Below are 12,231 nucleotides of genomic sequence, written 5' to 3' on the forward strand. Positions count from 1 at the left end.
AATTCAATCTCATTATTGACCAGATTTCAATTACTTTGGCCATCATCAACATGATTGAGGTTTTGTTATTTTTTATGCTAATCACCAAGTACTCCAGACTACACAATTACTGGTTGTAAAATTGAAAGTGTGTTCTTATTTTGGCTTAAGTCTGTAAATACTCAGTTTTCCAATTTGAGCCAATTCGATATCAAATAGCTGAATGCATAATCATAAACCTTTTCCTAGTACAAAGAGGTAGACCACTTAACATTTTGTGATCAGAATTACACGGTAATTGAAACTCTATCTCAGCTTGATCCTCTGAGCAAATGATATCATACTTATCATTCTACTTTTATTCCGTTTCCAACTGAACAAACAAATCTTTAATGTTTACTCTTGGCTGTTAGGTGTCAGTCACTGGTGATCTCATTACAACATGATAGGGTTAGGTGTCATGCACCAGTGATGAGAAAGAACATGACAGGGTAAACAACTTAAATGAAGCCTTAAGTACATCTCCATTCATAGTCTTATTCAAAAGACATGTTCCTCCAGCAAGCAACTTCACAGAAAAAATATTGATCATTATCCTACCCTTTTCCCTGAGAATAAGCTAACAATTTATAAGAAAAGAAAGGCCAACAATATTGAGTTTCTCCATCATGGATTTTACCAACAAAGCAATTTGTAGTTTATTCAATTTGAACAAGGAGCTCAGCTAGGATTTTCTAAAAAATACTTCTGTTTCACGAGCATCATGAAAATTGACATGGACAAACATATTCAACCAGACATGATAGACAAAGTGAAACCAATATGAAGTCTTAAGCAATAGGAATGATAATTACTGTCAATTAAAACAATAAATCAATTAGAATCTCATTCAACAAGAAAAGATACTGTCAGGTCAATTGTAAGCCACAACAATCATAAGTTCTTTAATATGGTTTTGATAAAGATGTTCACATTCGAGTAAGTACCACAGCAGGCATTTCTAGAAAGATATCATCCTAGTTTCTTTCTGGAAGGAGTCATCTAAAGAGATAGTAGATGTCTGAAGCATCTAACAGGCATTAGAGACATTTAAAGCAGCAATAGTAGGAGTAATAGAAGCAGATACAGGATTGGTAGTTGTTCAACTTCATCATTACCTGCCAGTATATCCACATTGCAACCTTATGGGGCATCAACCAAAAATATGTTGCCAGAAAATTTGAATCAAATGAATGGACTCTTCGGGCACGTAAAGTTGCAGTAAAGTAGTTTCCAAGGGTGGGGTGTTGGACCGAGATTACAAGTGAAAGATCCTCCCCTGGTGCATCAGCAAACATGCACCAATTTCCTAGCATATCCTGCAAGCAGATATGAAGTACGTATAAGTCCAAGAATAAGGTAGAGCTAAGAAGTCTAGTAAAATACGCATCCAGCCAACGGTAGCTACCAGCTAGGAGAACGAAGTTAACAAACAGGTATAGGAAATCTGACAAAAAAAAAACATACTCATAACTGAAATTCAGAAATCTAATAACTGAATTCTAAGATTGAATAACAATTTTGTAAAGTTTTAGCCTTTTAGGTACTTAGGAAGTTTGGAGATCCAAGCTAGTGGGCTGGAGATCCTGATAGATAATTTGGGAAACTTGCAGTAGCACCAAAGGAAGCACTGAGTATCTGCACATATGATGTCTAAACGATGAGGCACTTATTCTGTTTTCGACTTAGTCACACATTATCATTGGACAGCAAAAATTCAAATACCGAACCCTATTGAATATACGAAGGGGCATTTACTGGACCAATCTAATACCAATAGAACATATACTGATTCAAATGGAGTAATACCCAATTATCCATACTGACTAGATACGATAGCAATCTTACCACCAAACATGTATGGACCAAGTCTGATTTTAAATCCTTGTTATCTGCTAGGAGAATGTTTTACAAAAGGAACAATTCTCCATTTCAATACACTAATTGACCTACTGCCCATTTCAAAATATAGTGATACAATTAGATGATGATTTGACACTGGTGGTTATTGGTGGCTATCATCAGTGATTTAAAAAGCGCTAGGCGCCAAAAGGCGCCAAGGTCCAAAAACGCCCGAGGCGCTAGGCGCTCGCCCGAGCGAAGCGAGGCGCTAAAATATAAAAATATATAATATAATTAATAAATATAATTATTTAAATTTTTAAATAAAAATATGCTATTAAATCACAATGTCACATTAACAAAAAGTTTCAAAATTCAAAACATTAAAATTTTACATCAAAGTCATTCATCATAATCAATATTATCGTCATTTTCACATAAATCATCTTCATTGATTTCGTCTTCTTCCTCTTGTTCTTCGATTCCTTCCTCTTCGTCAAGATATGTTTTATTCTCTGTGTCTTCAACAATAGCAGGAGCCGAGCTTGATGCTTTTGCACTCATTTTTCTCTTTGACATCTGTCTTGTATATGTTTATAATTCTCCAACACCTGAAGCTCTTGCCACATCTCCCCACGTCAATCTATCATCTTCAAATACAAGCTCGTCTTCAGCATCTTGCAAGTTAGCACTCATTTCTCCTACTAACCACTCATTTGAATCATCAATATCTTGCAATGAGATTGAATCAAATCTATTTTTCAAATCATGACGAGTCTTCAAAGCTTGATTATACTTTATGTAAACAAGATCGTGCAATCGTTGATGTTCTAACCGATTTCTTCTCTTCGAGTGAATCTGTCATGTCATATAATTTAAAAATATATTAATACATATATCTAAATAAATAAATAAATTAAAATAAAAATATTTAGTAATACTTACATGCTCAAAGACACTCTAGTTTCGCTCACAACCCGAAGCACTACATGTCAAACTAAGTACTTTGATAGCAAATTTCTGTAAGTTCGAGATGGAATTTCCAAATAGACTCCACCATTCAGCTGCAAAATTTATGTTATTATTAGCAATAACATAGTAACATAATATATATGAAATTAATTATATCAAATTATTAATACCTGGAGAGGTAGTTGTCCTGGATCGAACGGCAATTGGAATTCCAAAAAGACCTTCAGCATTTTTATATAAAGATAATTCATGAATAATCTTATCTTGAACCTCAATGCTGGGAACTAATCTTGCAACACACTGATATAACCCACCCAAAACTTCTGCATCAAATCCAACAGATTTAATCTTATAAAAGAATTCAGGGTTCAAATAATATCCTGCTGCATGTAAGGGACGATGAAGTTGACAATTCCATCTTTCGTCAATGATTGTAAAAATTTTCTCATATTTTTCTTCATTTTCATTAAAAGATCTTTTAATCGTCTCCTTTGCTCTATCCATAGCCTCATAAATATATCCCATTGCAGGCTTATTTTCATTATCCACCAACCGAAGGACTCGAACAAGAGGGTCCATTACCTTTAATATATAAACTACATGATTCCAAAAGAATGGCATTAAGATGATATCAGCAGCCCTCTTGCCTTTTGCTTCTTTTGCCCATTTACTTGTCACCCATTTCTCAGAGGTAAACATATTTCTCAGAGTATGTTTTTGACGATGCACGCTCTGTAATGTCAAGAATGAAGTAGCAAATCGGGTAACACCATGTCTCACTAATTCTTTATTCCTTGTAAATTCTCTCATCATATTCAAAGCCCCAATGTGATTATAAAGAAATCCGACAACAAAAATTGTCCTTTCTAAGGTTTTCTTGATTTCTAAGATCTTTCCAATATCTTCCAACATTAAATCAATACAATGTGCTGCACATGGAGTCCAATACAAGTGTTGTCTTTTTGATTCAAGCAATTTACCTGAGACAAAAAATAACAAAAATGATAAGACTTAAGAGTTTAACACACTTAATTGAAGATAAAATAATTAACAAAATCAAAAGATGAATATTACCAGCTAAAACATAGTTGCTTCCATTGTCGGTTATGATTTGAATGATATTTTGTTCTCCAATTTCTTCCACGAATTTGTCAAGTAAATCATATATCTTGTCTCCAGATTTTACAAAAGATTAAGCATCTATTGACTTTACAAACATAGTCCCTAAAGAACAATTAACCATAAAATTAATTATACTCCTGCGCCTCCTGTCAGTCCAAACATCTGACATAATAGAGCAACCATGAGTTGCCCATGATTCTTTATGACCCTTTAGTAAGTCATTTGTATAATTCAACTCTTTTTGCAGCAATGGAACTCGCATCTCATAATAACTTGGAGGTTTTAATCCTGCACCATATCTTCCAATAGCTTCAATCATATCCTTAAAACTGTCTAAACGAGTTGTACTAAGGGGAAGACCAGCTTGATAGAAGAAGCGAGCAATGTGCTGAATTGTTCTTCCTCTTATTTCTTTATCGCAAGCATCACTTATATTTGTTTGTCTCAATTTTGAGCCTCCTGCTTGCCCTTGTTGTTTCTGGGATCCTTGAAGCATATATAGATCCATCGGTCCTTTTCTACCTTTCTTAGTACTCATAACTTCTTTTCCCTTTTTGTCGTATACTCTTTTTTCACTTGGGTTAATACTCGCAGAATAATCTTCTTCTTCCCTGAGATGTTCAACATTGTCTTCTGGTAAATTCTCATAAGATTCATTCTTTTGTGTCTTCTTTTCATTCATATAATTCAGCAACTCTTCTTTTACCTCGGGTGGACATTTTTTGCAAGCTGCTGCATTCTTGAAATTTCCTACTATATGTTGTTTTGTACGAAAAATACCACCTCTGGTAGTCTTATCGCAGAATATGCAAGTCACTGCATTAGGATCTTTCGGATCCTTCAAATAATTATACTTCCATGCAGGATCTTTTTTTGATATCATTGGAGACTCTATTGAGTTGCTCTCTACACTTGCCATTTTTGTTGGAACTTAACAATAATTTCAAATAAATAAAAATTAATAACATTAAAATCAAAATAATATATTATTAATCTATTAACAGAAAATTAATCATTTCAAAATTCAATATTAAGAGTATACTGAGTTGGAGAAACGAGGAAGCAGCTCGAGCGGCAGCGGCAGCAGGAGCAGCAGCGGCGAGCGGCGGCAGCAGCAGCGGCGAGCGGCGGCAGCAGCAGCAGCGGCGACAGCGGGAAAGAGAAAGGGAGCGGAAGGCGCGAGCAGCGGGAAAGAGAAAGGGAGCGGAAGGCGCGAGCAGCGGGAGGCCTCGAGGGAGGCGCGAGCAGCGGGAAGGCTCGCAGGAGGCGAGAGGGCTCGCGGGAGGCGCGAGCAGCGACAGCGGCAGCGAGCGACGAGATCGCGATCGGGATCGGGATCAGGATCGAGAGCGGCAGCGGCAGCAGGTTAGTGTTGGGTTAGGGTTAGGGTTAGGGTTGGGGTTATATCGGTTTAGTTGGTTCGATTGAACCAACTAACAACCGAACTAGGACCGAACCAGACCTAAAATTCTGGTTCGGTCGCCTTGGTTTACCCAGGCGCTCGCCCGAAGCGCCCAGCGCCTGGGCTCGGGCGAGCGCCCAGGCGGCGCCTGTTTGAAGCGCGCCACCTGGGACATTAGCGAGGCGCTCGGGCCTCGCCTCGCCTCGCCCGAGCGCCTAGGCGAGCGCCCGAGCGCCTTTTGCAATCACTGGCTATCATCACTATTAAGAAGGGAATAATAGCAGGAAGCATAGGTATATTTTACACCCAAAGACTCACATTCCCTAGTGAAATTTTGGACACCATCTATATACTAATATTTACTCTACTAGCACATTAAAGATTTTTGAATTTATTGAATGTTACTAACAATCTAGTCAGCACAAAAGAACAAGTCACAGGACAGATTGCTACTCTAAATAGGTTACTTAAATAAATCAATTTAACTATATAATGAATGTTGAAGTTTCAACATAAAATATGGCAATGCCTAACTGTACCAAGCTGCCAAACATAATGTTGGATGGACTGAGGTTCATGTAATGGAAAATTCACGCATATGTCAATTCTCTATTTGCAAAATTGAAATGCTTAAAGAGAAGGTGCCTCCACAATGTTAACAAATTATGCTGTCGATGCTGATAAGTAATTTCATAGAAATTGCATTCATTATGAAACTTTTCAACCTCCGCATATGCCAATTAAATAAGCTAGCATGTTATGTATATGAAAAATAAGGCATTGATAGTAAATGCATAATTACAGATGGGCAAAGCAACAGGATGCTAAAAAATTTGAATTAGCAGACAGCTAGTAGGCTAACCTTGACATACCTTGTGCTAGCAATGGAGTGAGGAAATTTGATATGTTAATCACATCCACTATCACCATGGTGGATTAAAGTTAATGTAGGTGATTTTGACAGATTACTCGATTTGACATATAGGCTCCACCTAACCTCACTGGAGCGTAATCATAGATTAGAATTTTGGTCATGAAAAGGGAAACGCACCATGAAGGGGCTGACATGCAGGGGTTTCGCAACCACATCAGATCCCGGGCAGAAGACGAACGACACCCGCTCGCCCCATGGCGTATTTGTCACCTGAAATCCAACAAAGCAACACAATGACTTACCATCCACAGGCACCATTCCTTTACAGAACATCATTCCAACTAAGGTTGGCCCACCTCGGCAATGCACATCCTAAGGATGGGCGCAGGCCCAACTTCTTCTCGTCCTTCGTCTTCCGCCACTTCGTAGCAGTAGTAGACACTCAAAGGGTTCTGCTCGTACCCCATATTCGCCGGAATCGTCAGCAGGAACCTGCAAATTCCGAACTTTACACACCGCTCCTTCTAAAAACCTCAACTTTCTCAACCAGAAAAAAAAAAAAAAAATGTCAAACATCGGATTTACACGGGTCCGTTGGTGTGGGCGATCTCGCGGGCCCGGTCCGCGGAGAGGTGGGGAGGCTGGGGGACGCGATCGAGGTCGATGAGCGCGTACCGGACAGGATACTCGAATGCATGCGCGACAGGGCGCCGCCTCGCGTGGTGCACGCGGCCCTCGTAGAGCCACACGGCGGCATCGCCGTCGCCGTCGCCGTCACCCTCGCCGTCACCCTCGCGCCCGCCCACTTCCGGACCTGGAGACCCAAAGCGGCAGAAGAAGAGACGAATGGATTGGACGGCGAGGGCAAGGGAGAGGAGGGAGGAAGTGATGGTGGTCGAAGCGACGTAGCAAAGCAAGTAGACCGCCTCCATCGCCGACTCACCGCGCTGGTTGCCTCTCAATCTCTAGGGCGGCAGTAGATAAGACCTCAAATAACAAGAAAAAACTAATAAGAAAACTGACGTGCCATAATTTTAGCCATAACTTTTTTTTGATAATTTACCAAAAAATTAATCTACAGTTCGTTTGTTATCGACCATTAGAGATTATCACTTACGATCTTCTTTACTGTTTATATTTTTATTTATTTATTTATAAATAGACATAAATATCCTTTCTCTTCTGATTCTATTTCTTTCTCTATGCATTTTCTCTTGCTCCTCTTTTTTTTTTCTATCTTATTCTCTTAGGATAGTATCCGAGATGATAAATAGAGAGTTAGGGAAATACAATCTAGGAAACAATGATCAATGATGATAGAGTATGGGCTAAAGAGTGATGATCAACTATAACGATACGAACAATAGATAGTTAAGAAATGATAATCTATAGGAAGTACGAGCTTAGGGGATGACGATCAACTAGGAGCATAGACTAGGGGGTGATGATCAATGGCAAGCACATGTTGGGGGTGGTCATTGACGACAGGCATGGGCTAGGGGGCAACGATCGATGGTAGGTGTTAGTCATAAGTGTCCTACAAGCTAATCACGTGAGTGATGGCACAAGTAACATGACATACACTATTTTTTTTATTATATTATTTAATATTTTATCATTTTATATTATTTACTATATATATATATATTGTGATAACCATATATCTATGTAATGAGAATCGGATTGTGATGAGATTACGATAATGAGACTAATTCACCTTTAAACATAAACCCTAAATAATCCCGATCATAGATTACTCGAGAGGGACATCAAAATAACTAGATAAACTTGTGTATTGTATATCGATCCATATGATGGAGGCGGTTGGTCTCATAGTTGGTCGTGTGAGGACGACACTAGGGATACAGTGCAAATGCTCATTGGAGAATGAGTTCACTCATTGATCCGCTCACGGAATGTTGGATGGTTGATGATGCCTTATTATCAGACAATGATTCTTTCGTCTTAGTGGTATATCTGATCCTTAGACTTGAGACATCAAGAATGTCCTATATGAGTACTTCACTCTTTGATAATGGATTTATAGATCTGGAAGTTCCAAATCTAACACAACCGATCATCGGGAGTGACAGCCAATCTTACAAGGGCTATTGAGTGTCGATAGAGGATCATTCACTTTCGGTGTCATAAGATGAATATCTGAACCTCTACTCATCATAACACCTACTATATATGTATGACTCTCTAGGCCCATTATTTGATCTAGTCGTGAGTTATGCATATTATAACTCCTTCTGGCTCAGTAAATTATTATCTCCATAATAATTTACTTAACTTATTAATTATGGATGTACTATGCCACTACGCCGTAGTCCCTATATGATACAGGGGAATCTAATCCATTGGATATGTCTATTGTTAGTTACTATATATTTATAGTCTCTCATCTATCTAATATCCTAGAGATCATATACGGGGCATGGTGCTATCAAGCACATACGGTTTCTCCTCGAATCTTGCTCTAATCGGATTCTCTCGAAGAACTCTTTCTCTTTGAATGATCCTAACAAGGGATTTGTCTGAGAAAAAACACATGAGATATTCCTCTCACGACATCGAGAGCAGATGATCCTCTATCGACACTCAATAGCCCTCGTAAGGTTAGCCGTCACTTCCGATGACCGGTTGTGTTAGATCTAGAACTTTTAGACCTATAAATTCATTATCGAAAAGTGAAGTACTCATACAGGACATCCTTAGTGTCTTAAGTGTAAGAACCAGATACACTACTAAGATAATAGAATTGCTGTATAATAATAAGGTATCATCAACCATCCAACATCCCGTAAGTGAATCAATAAGTGAAATCTGTTGAATCTCGGATTTTGATGATGAAGTCAATTGTCATTTGTTATCTAATCTATATGTTGAGATAAGTGTGCAGGATTAACTACGATGAAAGTAAGACATGCAGCAGGAGTTGCGCCAGAGTCAAGACAATGATCACATTGGGAGTTCGAGAGTTTGACGGAAGTTCGGACAATCGTCGGAGGTTCTGCGGGAACAAATCCGAGAAGTCCATAAGCTTGCTAAAGAAGCTCGTCGGAACTCGCCAAGTGAATCGTCGCAAGTCCAGGAGTTTGCCGGAAGTCCGCAGGAGCATCACCAAGGGATCATTGGATGATCGACAAAAGTTCGCCGGAAGCTCGTCGGAAGAAGCGATTGACGCACCGGAGCAAGTTGTAGTAAATGTCTTAGTAAAAATCGTAGTTAGTATAATGATTAAGTTGGAAATGGGAGGTGATCCCATTAACTTAATCATGGGGCAATTGGGCCCCTGAAAAACCCAAATTGGGCCGAATGGATCAACCCATTCGGACCCTGATTTCTACTAAGCGGTTGAACCGCCCAAGGCAGGAGGTTCCACCGCCTGGGCTCAGTCTTCGAGCAAGACTGGGAGGTGCAACCGCTCCAGCCAGGCGGTGGCACCGCTTGGGGCTCAGTCTCCGAGCGAGATTGGGCGGTGCAACCTCCCCTAACAAGAGGTGGCACCGCTTGAGCTCGGTCTTCGAGCTCTGCCAGGCGGTGCAACCGCCTCAGTCAGGAGGTGCAACCACCTGAGCTTGGTCTTCGAGCTCTATCAGGAGGTTCAACCGCCCCTGATAGGAGGTAGCACTGCCCAGAGGCTTAGTCTTCGAGCTCTGATAGGCGGTGCAACCGCTCCAGTCAGGAGGTGCAACCGCCTGATCCCGGAATTCTGGGAATTGACAGTTTTGAGCTCCAAATTTGAACTGGGTTGGGGCCTATAAATACCCCACCCATTCAGCACTAAAAGAGCAAGAAAACTAACACCAAAATCTTGATATTTTTCTGTGATTCTTAGAGCTCAAAATTGTTGTAAAGGCCAAAAGTTCTTCTCCCTCTATTCTTCCAAGTTCTGAGTTGTAAAGAGAGGAGAGAAAATTCTGTAAGGGTTGTCTCCTAAGCCCATCAAAAGGAGCGAAGCTGTAAAAGGGTGGTTGGCCTTCGCCTATTTAAGGAAGGCCTCTAGTTGACGTCGGTGACCTCGTCGGTGGAGGAAGCCAAAAGTGGAGTAGGTCAAGATTGACCGAACCACTCTAAATCTCGGTTTGTATTTACTTTGAGCATATTATCTTTACTGCAAACCTCCTCTAAAGCTTACTGCTTTCTGCGCATATACGATCGGGTTTCAAGCTTTGCACTTTCAAATCAGCGTTTAGACGTAAATATGTTTGTTCGTACGATCATCATATTTCAGTTTGCATTTACGTTTTGATTTCAATCATAACTGTAAACTACCTTTATATACTTTCTTAAACTACATCTCGCCTAATCAAGTGATTTACGAATAAGCATTTAGACATAAATCAGCTTCTTCGTACGAACGTCGTATTTCAGTTTGCACTTACACTCTGGTTTTCATCATAACTGCAAACTGCCTTCATAGATTGATTTTAACGTCATCTCGCTTGATCTTAAGTTAAAGTAATCTTAGAATCGGCTTTCACACCGAAATCATTTTTATCGTTCGAACGTGCTTTATCGTTGTAAGATTTCCGCTGCACTAATTCACCCCCCCCCCCCTCTTAGTGCTCTTGATCCTAACAATTGGTATCAGAGCGGGGTTAACTCTCTAACGGATTAAAAACCCAAGAGAGATGGCATACGTCGGAAACCAAGAGGGCCATTCTATTACACGTCCACCCATGTTCAATGGGACGGACTACACCTATTGGAAGACCCGAATGAGGATCTTTCTTATTTCTATGGATTTTGAACTTTGGAATCTTGTTGAAAACGGATTTTCGAAGCCTTCTCTTCCAATGATCGATTGGAATGAATTGGAGAAGAAGGCTTTCGCTATTAATGCAAAGGCTATGAATGCCTTATTTCGTGCACTTGATAAAAACGAGTTTAACCGTGTTTCGACTTGTGAAACCGCGTTTGATATTTGGCACACACTCGAAGTGACTCACGAAGGCACAAGTAGAGTGAAAGAGTCAAAAATCAATCTTCTGTTACATTCTTTCGAACTTTTCCGGATGAAACCACGTGAAACCATTGGCGACATGTTTACCCGTTTCACGGATGTCGTCAACGGTCTAAAAGGACTCGGAAAAAGTTTTTCGGATTTTGAGCTCGTAAATAAGATTCTAAGATCCCTTCCTAAAAGTTGGGATCCTAAAGTCACTACTATTCAAGAGGCAAAAGATCTAAGCAACTTCCCTCTTGAAGAACTAATCGGGTCATTAATGACCTACGAGATGACTTACAAAGCTCATGAAGAGCAAGAAGACATCCTTCCAAAGAACATGAAAGATATGGCACTTAAAACTTCAAAAGACCACTTGGGAGAAAACTCAAGTGATGAGGACTGTGATGATGACTTGACACTTCTAACAAGAAAATTTAAAAAATTTATTAAAAGAAACAAGTTTAAGAATGAGACAAAAAATAAATTTGAACCCAAGAAGGACCAAGTTATTTGCTATGAGTGCAAGAAGCCGGGACACTACAAAAGTGATTGTCCCCAAGTCAAGAAGAAAACATCAAAGAATAAGGCGCTCAAAGCAACATGGGATGACTCGAGCGCGTCCGAAGAAGAGGAGTCCAACACCGAGCAAGTTGCTCATTACACCTTGATGGCCATCGGAGAGGAGGTAACAAATTTAATAGATGCAGATTTATTATTTGATGAATTATTAAATACCTTCCATGACTTATTTGATGAATGCAAGATTATTAGTAGAAAATACAAATTGCTAAAAAAGGAGCATGATAGTCTTACTTGTAATTTTGATAAGTTAAAAACTGAATATCATGATAGTTTAAGTTCATGCATAAAATCTCATGATCTAGAAACTCTCCAAAAGGAAAACTTGCTACTTAAGGACACCTTGAAGAAATTCGAGGTTGGTAGTAAGTCATTGAACATGATCCTCGCAAACAAGGGTCACGTTCCCAAAAGAAGTGGAATTGGATTTGTGAGAAGTCCTCACCAAAATCCAACCACCTTCAT

General features: G+C 39.5%; 1 protein-coding gene across 1 annotated transcript in view; it reads right to left on the reverse strand.

Annotated features, from left to right (window-relative positions):
- The window catches only part of LOC135643862 (uncharacterized), an 8,323-nt gene extending 1,123 nt beyond the window's left edge, over positions 1 to 7,200 (reverse strand). Inside the window, exons 1-4 of the mRNA XM_065161240.1 lie at positions 6,816 to 7,200; positions 6,587 to 6,722; positions 6,408 to 6,500; positions 1,137 to 1,337 (exon numbers count right to left, since the gene is read on the reverse strand). Coding sequence (XP_065017312.1) covers positions 1,137 to 1,337; positions 6,408 to 6,500; positions 6,587 to 6,722; positions 6,816 to 7,162 — 777 coding nt within the window. The 5' untranslated portion in view covers positions 7,163 to 7,200. The remainder of the gene's footprint in view (positions 1 to 1,136; positions 1,338 to 6,407; positions 6,501 to 6,586; positions 6,723 to 6,815) is intronic.
- Between the last annotated feature and the right edge of the window lie 5,031 nt (positions 7,201 to 12,231).

The sequence above is a fragment of the Musa acuminata genome, chromosome BXJ3-7 (assembly GCF_036884655.1).
Source record: "Musa acuminata AAA Group cultivar baxijiao chromosome BXJ3-7, Cavendish_Baxijiao_AAA, whole genome shotgun sequence".
Classification (NCBI taxonomy): domain Eukaryota; kingdom Viridiplantae; phylum Streptophyta; class Magnoliopsida; order Zingiberales; family Musaceae; genus Musa; species Musa acuminata.